Source organism: Calidris pugnax, unplaced genomic scaffold, assembly GCF_001431845.1.
Source record: "Calidris pugnax isolate Ruff unplaced genomic scaffold, ASM143184v1 scaffold9, whole genome shotgun sequence".
In the NCBI taxonomy this organism is placed as follows: Eukaryota; Metazoa; Chordata; class Aves; order Charadriiformes; family Scolopacidae; genus Calidris; species Calidris pugnax.
The window spans coordinates 1955017-1980494 of record NW_015090778.1 but is presented as its reverse complement, the minus strand read 5'-3'; the positions used below and the strand labels follow the sequence as shown (position 1 = coordinate 1980494).

Here is a 25478-nt window from a genome sequence, read left to right as displayed (position 1 = left end):
ATGTAGTTATATGGATAGAAGATTAATGAATAAAGCTGGCCCTGAGCTATTGTAGAATCTTAGCTTTTTGCAGGTGGATTTCGTTCTTTCTCAAATTCACTGCTGAAGATAAGATTGCTAAGCAAGAAAAAACATGCTGTTCATTACTAGTGAATTTGATGAAGCACTTTGGTAATAGAATAAGTTTCCATGGCTAAGAATAAACTGCATTCCTCTGTTGTATATTACGGACTGTAAAAAGTTTGAAAACAATCAACTATTTCACAAATCCAGAATATTTTCAAGATAATTATGGCAATTAAACATGACTCTCCACTGAAAAACACATCTCTGTCAGATCTTAAGTGTGTAATGATTTAAAAATCCACAGTCAAAAAAAATCAGCAGTGAAAATATGAAGTCAGAAGGAATTTGGGATGTGTCACATTATCACAGTTCTAGTCTATCAGGGTATGGCAACGCTGTCGTGATTCATAGGATTTTGTCCTAGAGTACTAGTTTTCTAGCAAAGGACTAGTTCATGCTTCTCTGCTTCTGGGTGGGATCATGGAGATGAGAAGTCTGGTATATATACACGTATGTCATCTTCTCTTATTCAGCATGGCATCTATGGACTACCTGAAGGACAAGTTAAATCACACACAGTCTTGCTCAACAGAAAAAAACAAACAAACAACAAAAGAATACCATTTAACAGTGGTGCAGATACCATATTTTGCCAGATAGTATCAGAAAGAGTCCTCCCGTAAAGTTAGACAATTGCTACAGTATCAGTCGTGTTACATCAAATAGGCAATAATAAGGATGAGAGAAAATATGTAGAAAAAAAATCAAAGTAAAAACCTGTAAACAGTAGCATTAAAACACAGTCAATTGAAGTGTTAATGAAAACAGAAATTAGTCTAATTGAATCATCCCTACAGCATCTGACAGCAAAGCATATTGTTATGTTTGTCATTTTACCTGAACAAGAAGATACTTACAACTACTGAGCTGTTAAAAAAAATTAGCCCTAATTGTCATCCTAGATGCAATGACAGAATCAAGAATAAATGAATGCTAAATCCCAAATCATACTTATTTTTTTAGAGAAAAGAATCTATCTATCTAGCCACAAGTACCTATTCCTAGATTGCAGTCCCCATGAAGAGATGCAATGAGATCCCTCGGGTGGAAATTTGGAATAGCCAGAAATAAAGAAATTTCTTTGTTATTATTAGAACAGGAGGATATTTGATAAGACATGGAGAAAACAGCTGTTGCCTACATCATTAAAATAGCATTGAACCGTCAAACAGAACCTGCATGGATTAATCATGGGAAGAAGTGCTAAAAATAAATATCCCTCTCACATCAGTGTCACGTCTAAGGTACTGTAGCAAGTACAACATAAAAGGACACAGGGCACTCTAAGCTAGGGAAGGGAAAGCTCTCAGCTCAATTAGGTGAGGCTTCAATTAATCGAAGAGGAAGCAATCAAATCAAACTTGAAGCATGCTCCACTTGTAAAAATGAGCAGTTACTGCTTGCTCACTCTCTCTCTCTGTGTTCTCCTGTATTTACCTCATTTCAGTCTCCTCCCACACTCACTGCCAATACAATCCTCATGTTGTTACACAAGGTGGACATGACCATAATAGAGAACATATTTCTTCTTTTCTTTAGGTAGCATCCATTGCTGGGTCTTAGTACTACATGTAGGAACAGAAATTAAATTTAACCCCAGGCAGAAGCAGCCTCTAGGTACGAAACAGACAAAAGAAGGAAAAGAATCCTTCCAAAATGGGAAATTCAAGCAGAGAGTGAAACACAACCACAGAGGCAAGACCTGAAATCGGTAAAAATCCTATTTGCCAAGCTTTGAGGAATGAATTGTGGTGGAAGCTAGTATTAAAGGCTTCGCAATATCCAATACCAAGGTAAGTTGAACAGGAGTAACTAAGCCAGACTTGAAAGAATATGTAGCAAAAGAGGTTGTTTCCCAAGTACCTGGAGTCTCAATTATGGAACAGTTAAGTCTATTAGCAGGACACTGAACTTCGCCCTTTTGTTTACAAGAGCCAGGATCACAAAGGCTGGGTGTCACCCATTTCCCCAGTCCTCTAATCCCAAACAGCCACACTGCTACACACTGGCAAAATGGCCACATCTACCCCTTTTTACATAGAACCTGATAAAAAGTAACAGCAACACAACCTGTAAGCAACAAAGATGTGCGTAGCTGATTTAAGAAGTCAATACATCCTTTAATCAGAGTTGTGGAGGGATGGAAGGTGCCTTGTGCAGCCAACATACCCAGGAAGGGCTTTCCCTCACTGTCGGTACCTGTTTTTGGCGGTCTCTGCTTTGCACAACAGAAACCCTGCTGCAGTTAATGGGCCAGATGATGAAACTCCCCGTTCTTTGGTCTGAGAATTTACCTCTGTGCATAATTAGAAATACCATCATTAAAGTTAGTGTTTAAAATTGCAGGCAGGAACCAGACACACAAAGTATTCCTGTAGGGCTACAATGCACTTTATAGACCACGTAAGAAGCCCTGTCCTTCAACCAAATCCCAGATCTGTCTGAAGAACAGTTTGCCCGCTTCTCTCCAAAAGACCAAATTAAATCTAATCCACCTACTAAGACAAGTGCAGATAATAGAACTAAATGTAGTTCTTATCTAGTAGACTGGCAGTCTCTGCCTAAGAAACATTTATCTAAGTGGCTTTATCTATAATGTCCGACCAATCCCACTGAAAAGACCAGGCTTCTGGGAAACTACAAGCTGCAGGGTTAAAGGCCCAATCAAACAAGTCACGTTCAAACGATGCAGAAAAGCTAGAATTAACCAAAACAGAAGGAAAAAGGTGTTTCATACCAGGAAAATATTGGGGTGTTTGAAGAATATGGACTGAAGGTACTGATATGCACAACACTGAACACAGGACGGAGGGTTAGGCTACATGACCAAAGCAATCCCTATCTATGACACATAGCCATTAAAAGTTTAAAATAGCAGCTATATTAATTTCTCTCTACACCCTTCCCCTTCTCCCTAGGGGAGTTTCAAAAGGGGTTCTCAAATGCAATGCAGTATCACATGGTTTTATATATCAGACCAAGTATATTTTGGTAAAATGCACTAAGTACAGCAACTGGAACCGAGCAGAAGAATCTATCAGGCCTGCACAGCGTAAAAATCTAGACCTTCCTTGTTGTCCACCTCTACAGATATTTTATTTTCACAAAAGATGCTATTTTGGAGCAGATGCAGTTCCTAAGTTTTCTAATATTTTCAATTTAAGGGTATATCAAATCCAGACCAAACATGTAAGATGCTTCTCTCCTGACAAAAAGGTCACTTTTGGAGCCACTCAGTTCAGTCCCCAGTTCTTTGCAAAGAATCCACCCAAGCACAGCTCAGTATTCATTTGTGCCAAATACCTCAATATGAATTGCCTTCAAATGCCTTTGGCTTTCAGTGGAAGCCTACTCAGGCTAGAAATTAATTCACATCTACTGCTGAACAAGGTTCCAGTCTATCACCACTCCCCCTAGAAATTACTAAGACAATCCCTAATTTTGATTTGCTGCCCATGCTTTGGCTGGAAGTACCATCTGTTCCTCGGCCTTGCTGTTCCAATTCTACCACGCTGCTGTCACCAACACTGGGAAGACCTACTCAGCTTTCCTTTCTCTTTGGAACTCCAGTTGCATAAAAGGAGGTTACAGTCACTGCTGTGGAGTATAGGTCCTGTTTAATGACTCTGTCACACCTATTTACTTCCCCAGAAGCATTTGAGCATGTAACACGTACAGCGGGAGAAAGAATTACACAATTCCCAGCCGACTGTAGCCAGCCAATTCTACATTACAATGTTAAACATTTACCATAAACCCATAAGGTGTCTGGACAAAGATTACAGATGAAATGATATTACTTTATCTGTGATCAAATAATTAAAAAAACAACAAAATATTTTCTAGTATGTGTTAATTAACTGAGGGAACTCCTCAGTGAGAATGTGAAAGTTCTGGAGTAGCTCCTGAGGTAGAGACAGAAATACTAAAAATCTCCTTTAACATCGTAATGAGAGTCTGCAATACCTACACTGATTAAAATTGCAAAGCACCACAATAAGAACTTGGCATTCTCTGGTACCCCAGATCTCACAGAAAATGTGTTCCTCAATGTAAATTTTACTAAGGACCAATAGCTCAAAAAGGACTGAGCAGAATTAACTGGTACTTCCCCTTGAGGGAAATAAAACAAACTGAGACCTCAGGCTCATAAACAAATACATAGAACTTATGTATACAACTCAGTCTTAAATTCCTGCATCATACAATGAAAAGATTTTCCAGGTCTAAATGCAGAAGTTGCAGGCAGATAGAAGAGATTTAATTAAAATAACTCAGATCAGAGAATCAAGACTTGTTGAATTACAAGAAGTTAACTTTCCTAGGCTGATTTCTGTTACATGTCCTGAAATTAGCTATCCTTGATGTGGGAAAAAAAACACCCAAACCAAAACAACCTGCAAAGAAACAAATACAGCCATTGAGCCACATTCATGTTTTCTGCTCTGTGAGGGTCAACAGAGTAACAATTAATGTAAAGAAAACCCATTATATTAAGAACTAAAATCCACAGCAATAACGAAACACTGAACAGGAGCTTTAGCTCAGAGATGACACAGGCATTGCAAAGGGGGATAACATGGGGACAGAGATTCTGTTTGGGTAATGAGCTGCAACAGTTTATACCAGCTGAGGATCTCTTCCAAATGCTTGAAGGAAGCTGTTTCCATCACTGAAAACAATTATTAGGGTTGTGTGCTTTGCAGCTTTTTTTATTAGGTTACAGTCTCTTCTGCCAAGCTAGGAAGCTGTGCTATGAGCAGCTGGTACTCCCAGGACTAACAACTCCACCACAATTTTATCCTCTAATACCTGAGCCTCCGATGTCTATGTTTGCCGTACAGAACCACGGAGGGTAACTACCACAAGTTCCTTCCCCGTGCCTACAGAGACTTACCCACTAGCTTCACAAAACAACCTTTGTTACAATGGGATTTACACTGGTGTCCTTGGAAGCAGCAGATGGTCGGGATGAGCTGCTGCCATCAGCATTTTTCTTTTAGTCTGTGAAATTATTCACATAGTCCCCCCAATAGCGGAGGCGTTTTCTCTGCTTAAGAATGAAAGCACGGTAGTTAAAAGATGAGATAGAATAACAAGCCAAGCAGCAGTGTCTTTACAAGACACTAAACTGAGCTGGATTTTGTGGTTATATAAGAGCAAGAAACCACTCTCTCAATCTGATGTATGAATTAAATGCTGTACCTTATCAACAGGAAATATGAACACATTTCCTTGTATTATTTCCTCTTGCAAATCATTCCCTGTAGGTCTCAAAGGAAACAACAGATGCACCCAAAACAAGTTTTCATTTCTTTGCTGGCCTGTTCAAAGAAAATGCAAAACTCTGTTTTGGTTTGGTTTTTTAAACACCACTAATTAGACAAAATTTCTTGCTCAGAGAATTTGAAGTACTTTACACACAAGCTGGCATCATTATCTCTACCTGTAAAATAGGGAGATGAGACAAAAAGCAAGGGCAACTTCAGAGTTGTAGCCTCTCCCAAGTCTCCTCCTGAGTCACCATATTATACCACACTGCTAAGCCTCCCCCACAATATAAACCCAGCAAGATATTAACCTGCAGAAGAGCCTTCTGTCCTTTGAATGGTATCTTATACTGTAGGTATGGAATGGGGAAAGCTTGTTAGAGACATATGCACATTTAACTGAGAAATCTTTGACACTTCTGATAATTTTCCAACTGATTTATCTACTGCCAGTGTGTTTCTTGTATGAGTACACTCTCAGTCCTGTAATGGGACTCTTTTCCCTCCAATAATTTGAGCAGGCTGAAGGGCTGACACTCTTGGCTTGAATTGTTGGCTCATGTATTACCTTATGTTGCTTTTAATTGCAACGTATTCTTGCCTAGAATGACATGCTTGTGTCAACACAAAACAGGCTCAGTGCAAGATTCATAATGGAATTTGAAACACTCTGTAGTGCAGAAACATTGGAATCCGTGAGCTTGGTTTCAAATCCTTCCAGGGAGATGCCTTCTGAGATGTCTGCATCTGGTTTTCTAATCCCACTGAAGTTTGAGAGCATTCAGATCAAGCTTTACATTAAGCCCCTTCCCTAACAAGCAGGGCCAAGACGAACAAAGTTACATTTGCCAACATATCCCTAGAGAGAGCAATGCATCTCTGCTGTAAAATCCTGATGCCATTTTTTCCAAAGCTGGTGGGGGTGGTGTCAATTTTAACCTTAAAGGGAAACTAAACCCAAATCTTTTAAGTTTACAATCATTTAAAATACATACAGCTTAGCAAAACACCCACTAAAGACAATTTAACAAGACGGTCAAGATAGATAAGACTGATTGCAATCAAAGATACAGGCTGAAAAAACAAACTTGATTTATAGAGTGCGTAGGAAATGGCTTGAAGACTTCAGTATAAAGGAATTTCAGAACCATACAGGAAGAAAATCATCCTAATTGATGTTATAAAGACTTTTTAGTTATCCTTTTAAAACAATTCTAAAAAAGACGGGTTTTCTTCCACAGAATTCTGTTAGTTTCATCTTTATTAAATACAGGGAGACATCTCCCACAAGCATAGTAAAAAATATATTAAGCCCAAAGTCAAGCGGTTTTCTTTCCTCAGCCACGGGAGAAATTTTTCAGTCCAGCAAGTGTAACTTCAGAGTGAAATTAAAAAAAATGAGAAACTAATCAGGGCCATGAATCAGTCTCACTGGGGAACAACAGGGCTACACAGAACACAGATCTCAATTGCTATCACCGTTAGAAATCCAGCGCGGGGATCTGACACTTGCTGATGAGACTTAGTGCCAGATGGAAATACGCTGAGCAGGGAAGACAACGTTTTGCTGCCCCCTGCAGGGCGGCGTTGGGCATTGCCGCCTACAGCTGAACCCTGGGAAGCCATAAATGGGCTCGCAAATAACCTGTGTTTTTTCAGAAGAACCTTTACAACTTGCTGCTGCATTGTTATTTCAACAGTAATCTGTACTCAATTCATACTTACTAATATTGCATTTGTAAATGCAAATCAACAATTTCACTCCAGTCGATGAGTCAGTTATAGCCGTGCTCTGATTTTCATTCCTGTTTTCTCAGAAAGTCACTATATATCCAAACCTGATGAGCTGGGCATAGTCAATTCTCACTTCTATTCCAGGGAGATAAATGCATGCCCTAACTAATGCAGGACTCAAAGAGCTGCACTCTCTCTCTTATACACAGCACTCCACAGAACAAAACCCACCCCCAATGCCTTAGAGAGCACAGCTCGGGCTTTCTTTCCGTGCAGGGAAAGAGCAGTCTGTTAGACTGTGCTTTCTGCTGTAGGTATGTGTTCTGGAGACATGCCAAGGTAAGTTTTGATAGAAATACTAATCCCTGGATCACTCCATCATACAGGAATAAAAGAACAGGCCCTCTTTCTTGCAACCTTACCACCAGGCTTTCACTCCTTACTTCGACTGCTTGCCTGGTAGTAAGATGTAACCAGGAACTGCAAAGTACCAGAAGGAAAGATTCTTCCAAGCACTCGTCCTCCTCTGCTCTCACGGAAAAGATTAAGCAAATATCACTGTGTCACTCACTTCCTCCTTCCAAACTAATGCGTCAATTATTTCAGTCTCATACACTAGCGGATTTATAAAAAAATAATTTAAAAAAAGTCTTCCAGTAATAACTGTTACCTCCTCTCCTGAGGATAAACACACATGGGTCCTGTGCTCCAGTATAAGTCTGTGTCAAAACACAAAGCCATCAAAATCTCTCTCAAGAGAAGTAATTAATGAAACACGAGCATTAGTAGAAGATTGTTACTCAAGTGATCAGCCATTCAATCCACTTACATGCTTCATTTGAGAACACTTCTTTTAAACTCCAAAGCAAAAGCTAGAAGGATATGGTTATTCTTAGAGACGTTATGGAGGTATTTTGTGCTCCCATCTCCTCATTTGCCACAACATAAATAACAACAAAAACTTATCAGCAGTATCAGGAACCTTAATTCACTACTGTTTGCAGGACACAGAGCCTATATACTGCAAGACACTATATAAGCATAGATATTTGCTTCGTGATTACACATCTGGTATTGCATGAGAACATTACAAAGCCAACTGTGAGACTGAAGGATAATATGCCGGCTTCAAGCTCCAACAGGGGAGGTTTAGATTGAACATTAGGAAGGAATTTTTCACTGAAAGAGTGGTCGGGCATTGGAACAGGCTGCCCAGGGAGGGGGTGGAGTCCCCATCCCTGGCTGTGTTTAAGGGCCATTTAGATGCAGTGCTGAGGGACATGGTGTAGGGGAGGACTTTGTAGAGTAGGGGAGATGGTTGGACTCGATGATCCCAAGGGTCTCTTCCAACCTCAATGATTCTATGATTCTATGCCCAAATACAAGAAAGTCAGATATGAAGAAACCTTTGCTAGGAGAGAGTTTTAAGCACTCAGCGTTGTCATTGGATGCAGCAGGCCCTAGCGTATGTCCACGTCTGTATTTGCAAAATGTGTATCACGTATTTGTAATCCCCTTATACTGAAACATAAAATGAAAACACAACCACTCATTCCGTATTTGTCATGGCTAATTTTGTTAAACACCAGTATTAGATCTGGAATCACAAACTGCAACATAGAAATACAACAGAGAAGCTGGAAGGAAGAAGAGTTTTTAAAGCTTTGTGAACCAATTTGACAGCATCAAATGAAAAGGAAAGAAAACTAAAAATGACATAGACACACAAGGATCAGCATGTCAAAACCGGCAAAGCTTGGCAAACAAGCTGAAGTTTAGAAGTTAAATACTTCCTCTCAAGCAATTCGTTAGCAACAATATAAATCTATATAATAGAAACAAAAAGTCCAGAAATGTATTGACTCCTTACAGCTAGCACCTGCACTCTCATTTCCAGAGGTCAAACATGGTCAATTTATAAGCAGCTCAGTAGTGGTCTAAGCAAAACTTGGGAGATGGTGTAGCGTTTCTGGCCTTATGCAGAAGTCTGCAAGCAAGCCAAAGGACTTGAAACGATTCAACCAGTGAAGAACATAATCCAACTCAGAAGCCAAACTTAGTTCTGACCAGGGTCAACCTCATTCATCAGCATCATCAAACTGGCCAGGCTCAGTCATTCTAACTGGTGGTGTAAAAGCAACGCAAGCTGCATGGTGACAGCTGGGGTTGTAAAACAAATCCTCTCGCCATGAGTATGAGGTCAAAAGATTATTTTCCTGAAAGCTTCCACAGTAGAGATCACCAGCATCTAAAAAAGATCAAAGAAAAGATTTAAACCATGGGAGACACTTAGAAAACTAGTGGTATGGTGTAGCAGATTGTTTTGTAGGTCTACCCCATCTTCCAGTTAAGTATTTCAATTTGATCTGCCGGCACTCGTGAATTAGACCTACAAACAAAGCAAACAGAAAGCTGAATTTTGTAACATCTTCATTTTAAGGAAGGTTCTTGCACCAGAGACCAAACAGTTTTCCAAAAAGCTCAATGATATACCTGGATTCAGAACATCCAACAACAGCTCTTACAATGCATGCAGTTCTACATTTTCTCCAAGCATAAAAGGCTCATGAAATCATTACTTTTATTTCTCCTCCCCCTTCCTGCTGTCTCCATAACCACACCCCAATAAGGAACCCTCCAAACCCTTTAAGAACTGGGTCACTGAACAGAATGGAAGGGTGGGGTCCTGAAAGAGCAAGTTCTGAAAAACATTTCCACAAGACTAGAATTAAGCCTAATAAGCCAATTATTTAACCAACCTAGCACAAAAATAGGGCAAAGTCCTTTAGCAGAAGCAAAAGATTTCTAGCCAGCAAGCACTGAAAGGACTGAACAAATGAAAAGCCCAGAGTATGGGGTAGCAGAGGATGCAACACACTATATTCACGTGTCAGCCTTCCAGTAGCACTGCCAAACAAGCCATCAAAGCAAGCATTTTTTAAAAGTCATAAAATGATCAAGCAAGCATGTTTTTTATTTGTAGCAGTTAACAACTCGGGCACTTGTACTCAGTATCCTTCACAAGCACCTGAATCCCATAATCACAGCTTCCTTAGTTTGTCAGGATTTGAAGAGCATAAGCTACAGATAGGGATGAGTTAGTTAAATACAGGAAGAGAACTTGTGACAGTTCCAGTAGAACAAAATAAAAATAATGACAAAACATTCCATAAATTTGAGCATATGAGAGATTAAAAGGCAAACCCAGGATGGAAGAGAGGGAAACATCCAAAAAAGAAAGAGTCTTTTTCTCAGATTACCTAACGTGAAAAAGCACTTCTGCATTTTCATTTTAAAATCAGAATGATTTTATAGGAAGGCTGCAAAATCATTCCAACTTCCTTCAACGCAACTTTAATACAACAGCCATTTATGGAATGAAAATGAACAGAGAATTGATATTTCCTAAGCAAAGAAAGATGCGTTTGTATTAATTACAAGATACACATTAATTAGAAGAAAACATGAATGGTACTATTCTGCATCAACAAAGACACAGCAGGTCACCACTGCTGGATAAACTCCAACCACTTCTATCCTAACATCCAACCTGGCAAATGGAAGACTGAGACTCTCAGTTCAACATGAGAATAACACCTGTAAAAACACTCGCATTTAAAAGGATCAAGCTTGAAAAAACCCAACCAAACAACTAAAAAAAATCCTACCACCAAAAAAACACAAACAAAAAACCCTAGAGCAAAAGCAACAACAAACCATACTCAGAAACTAATTGCTTGTACTGCTCCCCTCCAAAGAACTCCATGCTCTAGAGGGACATTACAGTCTACAGTCTGGATAAAATTTCTTGGAGCAAAGGAAGAACTCCTTTTACACTAAAAAGTTACATTCCTGCACTCCATGTACCTTTCTCTTCTGTTTCAGAATAACAAAGATATACTACTGAGACCTACCTTCTCCAGAGAAACTCAATACACGCATACAATTCTTCTCCCTATAGTTCCACTCCCTAAGAATTCAATTACTTAAGCATGAGTTTCATGTGAACTTCATAACACTGCCTTTAAATCCTGTATTTGACAACAAAATTATGCATTACAAGTCCATGAGGTTACCAACAACAAAAAAATTGCTTCCCAAAATGGAACATGGAGTTATTCAAACATATTCTCCTGCAAATCATCTACCTCCAATCACATACTAACCAAAACTCAAGTGAAGCACAAATAAATTTGTACTCACCATAAGGATTACATTCAGATTCCTCCAGTTCTTTATCCCAGTCCTCCTCTATTTTGTACACAGAAGCAGTCTGCAGCTCTAGAAAAGTTACAGCCTCAGGCATACCGGAGACATCATCATCTAAGTCTTCCAGGTCAGAATGTATACGGACACAGTCAACAGGAGAGCCACTAACATCATTCTCATTTTGAGAGATATCAGAGAATTCACTTTCTTCAGGCTCACTATCAAGGACATTTGGAATGTTCTTCAGCAAACATTCTAAAAACAATAGAAAAAGACAACAGAGATACTTAGGAATTAAACAGAAACAATTAAACCCTTAGCATGCAATAATTCAGCCAGGTATACTAATACACTTTGTGACTACTAATCTAATTATAATATATGTGATTCCTTACATATTTAATATGCTTGGGAACATCATACATAGGCTTGCATCACAACATTAGCCAAAGTCAGGATTTCCCACAGACTCTTATTGGAAAATAACTTTAAACTAGGGCATAGGATCCATCAGTCTTGTTTCACCACATCCACCTGCTGGTATTTTTAAAAAATAAGTATGTTGAAAAACCACAGCTCTAGTTTACAAAAAAAAAAAAGTTCATAGCAGTTTTTTTAGTAGTAATGATTAATTACTCTTGCACCTAAGCACACATAGATATCTACATGGAAATAATTCGGTGTAGCACCTCAAGAAACATCTCCCATGGATCACCAGAGAATTTTAAGTATACTTCCTCGAGCAGAGTGTAAGTTTTGTTACTGTCTGCTTTGTTTCACCCTAATAGTTTAGACTTACCTTTTCTGGGCTTCCAGATCATACTTTCTCTCTTATTAGGAAGCTGTTCCTCCTCAAAGCTTGCAGACTCAATGGCAGCAGCCATCACCTACAAGACAGTTTTAAAGAATCCAGTAGCACTTTTCACTGATTCCTGCAATGAGGCTCATGCAACTTCTACTGCATTTGAGTGTTTCTGAGCCCTTGAGCCTGACCTGTTTGTTTTTTCCCTTGATGAATCAGAGGTTTTAAACCAGACAGGCTTTCACTTCAGAAAGCAAATCTGCTGAGGGATGGCTCATCCTGCTGCTGCCATCAGTCAGCTCAGGCGGCAGCCAACAGAGAACAGCCAGTCTCCTCAGCCACGGCCATAATCCTGCTGACACCATTTTGGGAACGTGTCCCAAAACTGACCTAAAATGCACCCATTTGGGAACAGCAGCAAACTGTGAAAGCTGCAGAGAGCAGAAGGAGTACAAGCACCAAAAGACTACGAACCAACCACCTCAGGGAGGCCGAGATGGCAAGGGGGCAGGTGAGGGGCAGGTGAGGGGCAGGCCCTGCAGCTGCCCTGAGGAGCTGAAAGAAGATGGTGGATGCACAGGTGAAGGTAACACCTCAATCAGGTTCACAGTCCCCAGACAGTGAGGAAAGGAAAGGCTAGTTATGTCCGCCACTTCCACCACAACAAAGATGAATTCGCTGAGGGACAGCCTCTGCCCAGGGCGGTGGGTGAGGACAGCCAAGCTCCCAGGGGCTCCAAGAGCCGAGCCCGGCAGGTCCGAGGCCGCGGGCGGGGTCTGAGGGGGTCGCGGCCGGCGGACCAGGGCAGAGCGCCCCGTACTTCGGCCGACCCCGCACCGGCGGGCCCCGCCGCCCACCCGGGCCCTGGGAGGGAAGCCGGCCCGCCCGCCCCCCGCCCCGCAGGACCCCACCACACCTGCCGAGGCGGCGGTGCCACCAGCCGCGCCATCCCGGCGGGCGCTGAGGGAGCCTTCGGGCGCGCAGCCGCGGGGCCAGGCGCGAGGAGACGTTCGTCCGCCCGTTCCCGCCTTGTCGGAGCCGACCGTCCCCTCAGCGCCCGGCCCGGCCGGCGCGTGCGCCCGAGGCAGCCGGCGGCCGCGAGCACCGTCAGGCGGGCGGTCTCCGGGGAAGGGCGGCTGCTGCCGAAGCCGGCGGCTGTAATGGCCGTGCCCCGGGGCGAGCGGCGGCTTCTCCCGCCTCGGCCGAGCGGCGCTGCGATCTCCGCCTGCCCCGCCACCCGCGGGGACCGGCGCCATCGGCCCTAGTGGAAGGCAGAATGGATACTGGAAGCTGTGTCCAGTAAGAGAGGAAAACAGCCGGACGTGAGGGCAGAAACAAGCAATTAAAACAACTGGAGAAAACAGGCGGAGAAATACAGACCCAAGAGCTGAAAAAAAAAAAAACACCTTTACACCCGTAAAGTTGAGAATAAAATACCAGTGCCTTTCCAGGCTCTGTGGCTTTTTTAATCTTACCAGAAGATAACCGTATCCGTTAGGCCTCGTGCTGGAAGCTCGCCCAGGGAAGGCAGCGGGAGGTGAAGAGCAGCGGGAGGGACCTGCTCCATCACCAAACCTGCTGCCGGGAAATGGCAGCGCTCCGGGAGGTGCAGGTGTGAGGGGAGAGGCAAGGCTCTGTGAGGAACCAGAACAGGGAAAGAAAAAGGGCCCACTCTCTGAAATGGTGGTTATCAGCTTTGCTGGAGTTAAAAAAATCAATCAATCTTCCAAACCCGTATTTCGGAGTCTTTGTTGTGCAACTTCAGAAGAAAAATGAGCAATTCCAAGGAGGGAATAATATAATAAAGGGCAGACAGGGTATAGGAGGAGTGATTACTGGGGTGGAAGCACGATGCCAGACAGTGGGGATACAGAAGATGGCCTGGCTAAAACAAGATGTACTTCAGGTGTCACAGAAGGAGCAAACTTAACAAGCTGGAGCCCCAAGCCTTGTTTCCAGCTTCCCAAAAGTTACTGGAATTCATTGCTTAATAGGAGCTGCAGTTTCTACTTGTGTGAAGAATCTTAAAGAAATACTTCCCTGTATTGTCATTATGTCATCAAGTCACTGGAAAATTAGATAAAAGAACTATTGCTGAACGTTCCTATATTTCCCCTAGGCATGCTGGATCAGTCTAAGGATACCATTTACGCAGATTTAATGAGTTTGACATGGGAAAATGTGGCTCTGCAAACAGCACTGTCTCAAAAAAACCACTTCCCGTTTTTCAGGCATTGTGCATAGAAAGTTGAAGCATAGATCAGAACCTTCTACTGTCACATCAGGGACATTTGTAACAGAGCTCAGCTCCCCTCTACCTCCAATAGTCATTCTCAGAATTACAGCTTAGGGGACAAACACTAATGCAAGGTGGTTGCAGATGTTGGTTTTGTTTTTGAAGAGAGGCTCACAGGTGACTTCAAGGCTAGGAAACAATAAATACCACCATTTTACAAATTGTTTCTCCAGTGTTCCACTTTTCATTATTCAACTTGGTAAGACAGGAACATTGCCTGCAGGTGTAGGTTCCTTGGGTTTTTTGCATATGAGCTTTCCAGAGTGTAAAAGCTGATACGTTGTGACTATTCCATCTGAATGTTTAGGCAGGAGGACAAGTTTGCTCTCACAAGTCTCAAAGAAAGACATGCTCAGAGACACCTTTGTTTTCTCCTTTAACTGTGCACTTGTCTGTGGCAGAAGCAATACCAGAAACAAGTGCAATTGACCAGAGGGCTTTTTTTTTTTCTTTACACAAATGCAAGAATGTAAAGAAGGTACACTTTAATATGATCTGAGCAGACATTTACCTTTGTACAAAGTAAAAAAATCCACAGTCACGTTGTAAATATTTATAGTTTTTCATAAATGTCCAGTTTGCAATAAAGTGTATTTAGAAACAAAATCTTCCACCAGGTCTCCCTGCAGCATCTTCATAGCTCGCCAGTGAATGCTCCCACAGTTTTCTGGTTTGCCCTGGGGGTGACTTAGCTCCTCTTTGATATAATCTAGCCAGAGATCTTTAAAATAAAAATACAAGCTTGGTTAGGTTTTGATTGGATATTACTTAACAAACTTACCAAACCTAACCTAGAAACCCTCTTTTTGCAGGTGTCCTTGATGTTGACACGATGAGATTTACTTTGTGAAACTACAATCACCTGCCCCTTGAGGACCAAAAGCCTGGGTTCCATTCCCAGCTGGAACAGTGATGTTTTAAGAAATATTGCAGCAATAATTGAGCTGTTTACTTTCTTAAAAGGAATACTGCAGAACTCTTGGTTAAAAGAAAAAAAACAAAACACACCCCAGAGCTCCACAGAGTTCACAAATCCAAATTAAAAGCGATGGGCATCTCTTGTAGCAGCCAGTGTCAAAACCTTATTTGCTAGTAGTTCTGCTAAAGCCATCCCACTGTGACCAGCCACCCCGAACTGAAAGTGAAGGGCTGCTGCAGTGTCACACACTTAAAGGCACAGAAGAAATAAGCTCCACACTGCATGACAGCAATCACGAGGGCAGAAAAAACGGCTACCTTTTGAAATGGATGGAAATAAACGAGGCAGCACTGAATGAATGAATAAATAAATAAATAAAATCTCCTTACCAGAATCCGTTGAGCCAAATTCTCTCAAGGCACGTTCATAGTATTCTCTCAGATGAAGCATTTTGCAGGATTCCTAACAAAGGAAGGTATTAAAAGGCCATTTATTTTGTACAGAAGTGAATCTGCAGCTTGATTAGATTCTTACAAAGAAAGAGAGTCATGGTAATTACACGCACACACGCACACTGCCAAAGATTAGTTACCATGGAACTTGGTTTTGTGTTACATGCTATGAATTAACTGTAGAAGACAAATATGAACTGATCACAAACTAATGACATTACTCATATGCCCTCTAGTTCCTACTTAAATCCAAAGTTAGAAGTGTATTTTTAAAATAAAAGCCACTAATTGGATATTCAACAACTTACTTGCTCCTTTTCGATTTGGATCATCTTCCTGAAGAAGTCAAGTGAAAATGGACGATTTTCACACAGGCTGAAGGAAAAACGTTAAGTAACATTACACATAAAGCCTTTTAACACATGCCCTAGAACAACTTCATTTGAAGGTTTTGTTTGTCACCTGTTAAAGACTCTTCTAACTTTCTTATAGCCACCATTTCTGTATGTCCAGTCAAGATACTTTTCTTTCATAGTCACAGATTCAGCGTGAGTTGTGGCACATAAGGATCTCTGCAAGTTTAAAAGAAAAAAAAAAAAAAGCAAAAACCAAACCAACCATATAAGCTACAAGTAAAAGGCAGCAAGGGAGAACAAACCAACTAGTACCTTCTCCCTAATTAGGCATCTGGCATAAAGCAGATCTTTTAAGTGAGACAAAGTACTGGACAAAAGCATCCCAAATGATGTCTGAAATTTTCAAATTTCAGGATTTTCAAATGAAAACATTACTTGTAACCCACAATACATCTCATCCAACATTCCATACAGCTGGCAATTGGCATTTCCCTAACATCCTTCATGCTGAGGGTTTCACAACACTCTACAAACAACTGAATTCAAGCTTCCACCTGAAATACGTGTTTTATGTTGTAAATGGGGGAGAGGGGGGACAACAACCAACATGCCAGGCAAAGAGGCAATGTTTTGCCCTAAGCTATTCAGGGAATTTACAGTGAGATTAAAGTCCCAGTTTTGCTCGAGTTTTCTGTAACAAGGCTGATGTTTGCACACAGATTGGAAAATTCTCTTCTGCATGTTCAGACATCTGAAAATAGCGCAAAACTTCTAGCCCACAACATAAAAGAAAAGTAAGAGTCCATCATTGGTTGTGCTTACAAATATCTAAATGTCTTAGAATCACGGGGATGGCATTTCTGCTTCTAAGCCAATTGATTTTTGATAATATGCACAGTTTTACTTTAAATTCTTTGATACCAACGCATCCACGAAGTACCTGCAGTATAAAGCATTTGTTACATGTTCCACCTGCACACATTGTTCCCATTTATTTACGCACTGTCATAAAAAGTAGATTTCTATTAGCTAAGTACCTGGTAAAGGGTTTCCGTGTCTTCCTTGCTCTTCGCGCCTTCACTCCATTCCACCCAGAGGGTCCATAATGGCAAAGTGCTCTACAGGGTAAGCAGATAAATCACAGCATTGAAATACCCTGATTTACAGAAACAGACAGTAACACATCCACCAGGTTCTGTATTACAGCTGTCATAAGAAGTGTCCTCTAGACATAGCTCTTAGAAAGGCAACTTCAGACTGCACACTGAAATTACTTGCTGTTTCCTTCCTCGCTTACAGGATAAATACTACCCAGCTGGACAAGTGCAAGACATGATGCCAGGGATGAGACACAAGTTCTTCTGCATCACCAAACACTGTAGTACAAAGGTAACTTTTGAGAACAAGGAGGAAGGAAACAATCACCTCCTTGTTTCCTCTCCTCACTCCTTGTGCCCGGGGTTTGAAAAGGAACAGTAAGAGAACACGTGGCTAATTCACAGCTTGAAATACCGCACACACAAACAATGTATCAGGAGAATGAAGAAAAAGAAATGCATTTTCAGTTAAGACACAGAGTACCAGCTGACTGCTAGAAGAGTATGAAAAATGTCACCAGTGAGCACTCCGACTTTAAAACTGTGAATATGAAGTGAATTTGCAATTCCCTCATGCTCCCGAATGCAATGTGCGTGTGAAATGTCAACTTCTTACTTCTGACCTTAAATGTGGTTAGGGATTCTGAATGCCTTGTAAAGGAAAAAAAACCACTCAAATAAATATCAGAGGTTTCCTGTCTAAGATTAATGCATGCAAATCTCTGTGCAAAAATGCATGCAACAGACCTTGGATTTTATATGCTTAATAGCTTCTTCAAAACACTGGGTCACGTCGTCACTCTTCAGTTGGATCAGCACCTGCAGCCTCATCTGCCACATTTCCACTGACAGGCTGAAGCGCTTTGTTGCAGCTTCTGCCACCTCCACAGCCTTCTCAAAGAGGTTGGATTCCAGTAATAGTTGAAGCTAAAAACCAAGCAGACACAGCAAATCACCACAATCAGCAAAATACCTTTTTAAAAAGCAAGGCTTTGAACACATTATTGCCCACATTTCTATCTACTCAAAAGAGTAAAGACAAGCAACGCAGGACAGACTCTCAATCTATTTTTCCATGTCAGCTCTTACCCACTGCTTATAGAGAGCTTCTGGCAGCAAACTGGACTCATGAGCTTTGCTGAACACACTTAGTGTCCTCTCCAGCCTCTAAAACCAACAGAGAAGAAAAAGAAAACAAGCATTATCCCTGCAAATACCAGATCCCAGCATTACAAGAAGTCCAGTGGATTAGTGTATCAACATGTCACTAAAATTCAGTAAGAGTTATGTATCTTTAGGTACCTGCATACATTCCAAGACAAAGGGGAAATCTGAGCATCTGAATTACATCTCTTCTTTAAGGGGCAAAAGAACAACATAGCAATATTCTTTTACTGTATTAAAAGGGAACCAACCTACACAGGATGATGAGTTAATTCACCGAGTCATACCTGAACACAGATGCATAATTAAGTCCCCACATGCCAGCACCAAACTTTGCTCAGACTTATTTGCAAGAGTTATTTTAATTCACCCTTTTCTTTGAACGAGCACAGGTTTGCAGGACTGTCAGCGAACATTACAAATTTTGTACTCGTAACTTCCATCCAAAGAGGTCACTCTATTTTACTGACAAGGCCCAAGGTTTACCCCCAAGTTATTCATGTTCAGGCAGGCCCTACATGAGCCTGACAGTAAAAGTGATCCCCTCAGATGGAGACTAAAGGATTTTTAATGATAGCTGCAGGTAAGTATATCTAATAAAATGACAAAACATATTTGCCTCTTGTCTGATGGGTTACAGAAGTCAGTAAAGATAGGGATGATTTGTAACTTGTTACTTATTTGTTAATAAGCTTTTACCTTTTGCTTTAATCCGTCACTGTTGGTTTTCCTGTTATACCTCTCTAAGCAAAAAGTGATGTAGTATTTCCACATGTCCTCTGTAGAATCAAAGGGACAGCATCACACTTTATAGAATCACAAAATTGCACAAATATTTGTCCTTAAGGAATACAGAGAACCCAAGCAATAAGTGTTAATGCCAACCTTGTTTGAAAAGGTTGTACTATAAAAGAGCCCCCCCATTTATAACATTAATCTTTAAAAATGGCTTCCTGATATAAGCTGCAGCCAGTAACTCTTTCGAAAGAGCATCACACTCTTGGTTCAGCTGAGGCTTCAGCACACACAGTCACAATTACCATTCACTGCACCCTTTGCCTGTAGTTTTCAACGGGCCTGCCAAAGGTGAAGACACCCACAGCCCAGTCAAGAAAATCCTTCTGTCTGCCTGACTTCAAAGGCTATAAACCCAGCAAGTTTGAGTCCTCTCACAGATAGCCCCTTGATAGCCTCCTTTGAGAGTAAGGACAATTGCCAGATGTTGAAGGTGGATACCCATTCCACTGGCAACTCAAGAACATTGCTTACTCACAGCTAACCAGCAATATACTTCAGTTCTACAGGTTTCCTTTATTTAGGAATTTTCCTTTATTTACAATTGCCAAGCCTCTCTATTCATCTGTGGGCTTCTGTTCTCCTCATTGGTTAAGTCACATTAATAAAAGTAAACAAGCAACAAAAAGCACTTTCAGTTAAGCAGTTCCTTTGAGAGCGTAAATGTATTGGAAAATAACCCAAATAGCACATAAAAACAATCCTCAAAAGGCAGCATCTAAAAACTGCTTGCCTTCTCTTACGTATGGTGGAGCAGGCCAACACCTACTTCAAAACTTCCACAGTATACAGAATGCTAAAGTACCAGGAAAAAACAATGCTTAAATGCAGGCGGAACTTTTCACCTGTTGGGACTGCTCTCACAGCCTCTTCAAAGACTGCAGAGCACCGCTCCTCTCTCTGGGTCATTTCAGATACTTTCATCTGTTTTGTGGTGTGTTCCGTGGACTGCGGCGACCCCAGCTCCAGCTCACGACGGGCCATGTAGTCCCAGGTAAGAGGATCATCAGCAAACTTGGTCTGCAAACTAAGCACACCATGTCTGTAATAACCCCCAACCGCCATTCTTCTCTTGCCAGTATGTTTGGAAGTGGTGTTATATTGGTATAGAAATGTACGTAATTTCTAAGTAACAAAATGCCAGAGAAAAAACACTTCCAGAATTCCCAGGAAAACAAACAAAAATCTCCACAAACCACCAAAACCACAACACAAAGCCACACCTCACCTTTCAAGAATTTCTTTTTGCAAATCTTGGGTAAAATCAAAGAGCTTTGCAATAGAAAGCACAGCCAGATGGAACTCAACACCTACATTTCAAGGGGAGAAAAAAAACCAAACCTATTAAGTGGAGTATTATATGCATTGTACACTTTGTATTTCTGTATCTTTGCAAGCTTTTGTCAAGATCATGGCAACATTTAAGTGCCTGGACAGATACCCTTTTCTTTTCTATAAATCTCAGTGTTCCACCCATATGAGAAACCATATGTTAGGATGTTGATTCCCTGACTATATTCTTCATTACTTCATTTAAAAAAGGCCATAAGAGGCAGGACATTGCAGTCTCCACAGTGATAAACTAGTCCTGTCCTGACACATTTACACATCCTTCTAGCTTAGTTCCACTTGCAAATTTAATCAGCAACCTCCTCTGCTCCTTCACTTAACTCTGCCATGAAAACACAGAAAGCTCCATGATTGGGACAGACCTCTCTCTCCAAAGCTGCACACAGTAACATCAATGAATTATATCCTTCCAGCTTTGTGAACAAGCAAGTTTTGAGACTGTAAGCTAGCACCTGTGCCACTTCAGCCCAAAAGCTGTTGTACCAGAAGAGGTGTCTGACTGCAGAACAGTTATGAAATAAGAACTATCATCATTATCAATTTATAATTCAGCATTATCTAAGTTTTGATGAAGAAACAGTGTAGTTGAAAATATCTCAATGTGTGCATTAGAGATAAGGCCATCTGTATTACCTACTGGATAGCTGGGTTAAAGGTGAGAATTTTCCTATTAAGTACAAGAAATGTTAAATCACCTTTAATTTTCTGAGCAGCATCCCTGTAGATTATGCGAGCCATTTCCCCATTGAGAATCTCTTCAGAGTAATTGAATTCCCCCTGCAATATCAAGCATAACATCATTGAAAAAATTGCTTCCCTTTCTTAGCTACCATTTTTGCAAACATGCAAAAAAAATCAGAAGATATTAATTTTGTTCCATCTAACTCTTATGTTTATCCAATTTGGATAAGTCAACTATAAAGAAATATGAAACAGTAAGTTTAACTACTCCTTTCAAGAAATTACGGTTAACTTTCAAACTCAGGGATGTCACAAATGACTTTACAAACGTAAAGAAAATAAATGTATGAAGTATTTGAGCCGAGCATCAGCCAACACTTGGAAAGCTTAACACAGAACAAAAGCTTTCTCTAAGCTGCTCTCAAACAAACCATTGATACAGATCCCTTGAAACCGTGCACTCAGATACGCAAGCAGACAGTGTCTTTTAAGTAAGTTTTGCGGACGTACCAAGTCCATCTTTGCTCGTTCAAATTCCTTCTTTTCCTTCCTCTGTTTTTCAGCATTCATCAGCTCCATTCTGAAATACTGCAAGAGAAAATAAAATGAAATCACTGTGGGGGTGGGGAGAAATTGTAAAACATCTAAGCCCACAAACGTATTAACACAAGCTCTACCCTGAGGAGCTACAAATTAGGACTTTGCCAACATCCCACATCTACATGAGAGCCTTGGCTTTTAAATGTTTGTCCATATAGCTATCTGCCCTACATATTTACTCCAGAAATCTTCCACATGTAGAAATTACTGCTTTCTAGTCATTCTTTAAACCTTCACTTGTCCTCAAAGACAACTATTTCCCTAGCAAAGGCTAGGGATGTTGGATCTAATCCAAAGAACCATGTCCTAACAGAGCTTACAGTACTTTAGAAGGGAATTCTGACACATTTATCTATAAACAGTGAAAAACCCTCACTTTGCATACATAAATATGCTATTTGCTAAAAAATTAAAAATGCTACGAGTATAAAGTATCTTTTTCTTAAATCCTTTGGACAACATTTCCTCGCTGATTGGGAAACAAGTTATTTCCAGTTTTCTCAGACTGATCTGGACTGACTTGCTCTGATTGATCAAATATCTGGTCATAGAAGAAAACCAGGAACTCACTTCTTGGTAAAGTTTTGCGCACTCTGGATGGAAGCGCAAAGCACGAAGGAACAAGTGCCGCGCACTTTCTGACGAGAGTCTTGTCTCCATTTCCCACTTTGCTGCCATAATCCACAGTGCTGCAACAGATGACACAAATAAATTCATTTTAAGGCAAAGCGAGTGGCTGGTCACGTGAACCCATTTTGAAGCTACTCTTCAGGGTGCACACGTTGGTTTTGTTCTCTGTACCCACCCCAACATAATCCAGGAGCTCAGCAACAGAGTAAGACTGATTATCTCCCACGTAAAACCGAGTTAAAGGACAGATCTAAGCAGCTAAGCAGATCTAGGAAGTTTAATCTGGTATAGCTACAGGTCCAATAACATACAATGATGTCTTTAAAAGCCAAAAAGCAAATATAGCTCTAACTCAGATCTGTAAGAACCTAAACCAACACTATACAATCTACACCGAGTCATTTATGCAGCACACCATTGTTTTATTTACCTGGTTTGTTGGGATGAATGGCCAACATGGAGGAAAACACCTTACTAAGCTGATGTTTCGCATTCTGTAAAAAAAGAGTTTTGTTTTACCCACTCTAGTACCGAATTGAACCACCAGCACCAAAGTTTCATTATGAAAGATTACAAGCTGCAATGCAATTGTACTGGAAAAGACACTTCTCTACTACTTTATCTTCAGAAGAAAGTTTCTAATATTTGTTCAATACTGACCGCCTTTCAAATGTTACCTGACTAGATTAACACAGTTAACTCAAACCTTTCTGAAGTACACAGCTAACACAAATCTTGCCTAAGTCACAAACCCATAGTCTCACTGACCACTTCTGAGGTAAAGACTGCATTTTTCTTTGGCCACTTGCATTACTATGACAAGGACACCTTCTGCAGTACATGAAAAACAACAACTGAAAGCTAATAACAATATGAAGATTTGCACAGGTAAGTTTACAAAGTCCAGAACTGCCAGAATTACACTTTTTGGCATAGCCACTATAAGAAACGTTTGGAACAAAATCTCAGTTCACAGTCAGGTGATTGATTCTTTCCAGAGAACGTATAACGAATATTATGATTCTCTCAAATCAAATGGCACTTCAGTTTCAAAGCAACCAGCCTCAATTTGCCACCTACAAGCATCAAATTTTACACTACTTCATTCTAAGTTCCAATTCTACACTTACCCACATCAGTGTAAATCTCAGAGAGCTCCAACAATACTATTAAAATTATTTCAGTAATACAGCATGTGGCAGTGAAGTTTGTAACCCTGTCTTGCAATTCAAGTTCCAGGTGCCTGATTAAACACTAATCCAGTATCTCAACTCAGATAAAATTAACATTTTGAAAACTCACCCATTGCTTGCAAAATGCAACATGTGAAAGCCAAAGCTGGATATCATCCTGTTGGAAATACAAGGGGAACAGAATCAACCTTACAACAAGCCAAGCACAAAATCATTTGCATGTTGACAAGCAAACAACACACCCTTGGCATGATAACTTGGCATGCAGAGAGAAGGGATTTTGAATCTCAAATCCCCCCCCCAGTATTCAAATATCTGCAAAACACCCAAAGAAAACCAACCCTCCAATCTCAAGACACACCCTCACAGTCTCACCAACCAAATCTGTGTTACACTGAACTCAGCAGAGAGCTCACTGTCATGGTTCCTTAGGCACCTTGTTTAGGTATTACCATTAAATGCATCAAGACAATCTTTTCCTAAACCAGCTGAATGTTACTTTTCATTCTATTTCTAGTCATTGCAAGCCAAAAGACGAAACTCATAGAGCAATATTTACTTCAAGATAGTTGAGGACTAATGACTCAGAAAGGACAGAATGCTGTTTGTATACAAAGAACATCTCTAACACACCATGCTCTGCACGTCATGTTTTATTTCTATGCTACTGTTAACTGTAAGACCAAACATTCACTTAGTTTTTCTATTACATTCTTCCATATTATTGCCAGTATTTGGTGGCAGTGATAACTAGATAAATTTCACATACCAAAAGGGCAATTTTCAACTTACCAGTACAAATAAGCAAACTTACCTTCCATTTTCCTATAGCACGTTTGAAGAGGCTGTGGACTCTATGCAGAATAGAGTTCTCAATTTCATCCTTCTTAAACGAATATCCAATGCGCTAGGAGGAAAATGAAAAGTATTAACTTTATTGCAATAGAAAATTTGGCACACAGTATTTTGCGGTCTAAATAATTGACAAACTTACTGCTCTTCTCTTCTTGATCAGTTCCAGCAAATTAATTTCATACTGAAAAGAGAACAAAAACAAAAAGTTAAAAACAAACGAGGAGACACTTGACAGTACAGAAAAAAAAATGCAGAGCAAGTGTGGGGCTTTTTCAGCTAATCAGGTGGACAATTAAAATTATATCCAGGAAAACATAAGCAACAATTTTTCAGCCAGATCACTACCCTTCTAAGGTTCACTGAAATCAAGCTTGAGCACTACTGCACATGGTATTTCAGACTTGAGCTGTTAGCAGCCCACATATTCTTAGAATTGTAATGCACAAGCCAAACTTCCAACACAACAAAAAATTAACTAAACTTAACTACAATTTGCACAGCACAGCAAGGAACTGGGGGCTCTGCATCCCTGGGTAGAGAAGGAACTACAGGAAAAAGTCACAGCAAGAAAGAAGACTCTCTCATCCCAAACTCAGGCAGCAGCTCCCGGCCGTGCTGCACGCTCCGGTGTGTTGTGTGCCGAGAATCCCCTCAGGACTGAACGCCTCAGGCCGGGGGAGGAGAGGGCTCAGAAGCAGCCGGTTCCCTACGTGGGTCACTACAGAGTCACAGCACTTCTCACCGAGCTGGCCCCACAACGCGAGGCAGCACGCTCTGCTCATCAGGAAAGCCTACCTGAATATAATTGATGAAATCCTCCTTCCGAAGCGCTCTCCGCTGTATCTTATACTCCAGGGCCGAGGCTCTCTTCAGGACGGCCCTGCGGGAAGGGGAAATCAGCGAGCGGAGCCAGGCAGCCCCGGCCGCGCCGCCCGCCCCTCGCCGGACA

At 40.9% G+C, this 25478-nt stretch overlaps 2 protein-coding genes across 3 annotated transcripts in view; both read right to left on the bottom strand.

The window, feature by feature from the left end:
* Positions 1-8685: 8685 nt before the first annotated feature.
* COPRS (coordinator of PRMT5, differentiation stimulator) lies at positions 8686-13174 on the bottom strand. The gene is made up of 4 exons (XM_014950713.1): positions 13058-13174; positions 12139-12226; positions 11334-11594; positions 8686-9378 (listed from the first exon to the last, which is right to left on the bottom strand). The coding sequence occupies exons 1-4, from the start codon at positions 13088-13090 to the stop codon at positions 9209-9211; spliced, it is 552 nt and encodes a 183-aa protein (XP_014806199.1). The 5' UTR covers positions 13091-13174; the 3' UTR covers positions 8686-9208.
* A 1683-nt stretch (positions 13175-14857) lies between these two features.
* The window catches only part of LOC106894849 (U3 small nucleolar RNA-associated protein 6 homolog), a 22533-nt gene continuing 11912 nt past the window's right edge, over positions 14858-25478 (bottom strand). For both annotated transcript variants that reach the window (XM_014953825.1, XM_014953834.1), the window contains exons 6-23: positions 25325-25409; positions 24669-24710; positions 24489-24581; positions 23784-23831; positions 22912-22975; positions 22422-22540; positions 21762-21839; positions 21266-21347; positions 20449-20530; positions 20066-20247; positions 19125-19204; positions 18351-18428; positions 18009-18188; positions 17202-17282; positions 16271-16380; positions 16117-16183; positions 15746-15818; positions 14858-15158 (exon numbers count right to left, since the gene is read on the bottom strand). In XM_014953825.1, the coding sequence (XP_014809311.1) occupies positions 15001-15158; positions 15746-15818; positions 16117-16183; positions 16271-16380; positions 17202-17282; positions 18009-18188; positions 18351-18428; positions 19125-19204; positions 20066-20247; positions 20449-20530; positions 21266-21347; positions 21762-21839; positions 22422-22540; positions 22912-22975; positions 23784-23831; positions 24489-24581; positions 24669-24710; positions 25325-25409 (1702 nt within the window). In that variant the 3' untranslated portion in view covers positions 14858-15000. The remainder of the gene's footprint in view (positions 15159-15745; positions 15819-16116; positions 16184-16270; positions 16381-17201; positions 17283-18008; positions 18189-18350; positions 18429-19124; positions 19205-20065; positions 20248-20448; positions 20531-21265; positions 21348-21761; positions 21840-22421; positions 22541-22911; positions 22976-23783; positions 23832-24488; positions 24582-24668; positions 24711-25324; positions 25410-25478) is intronic.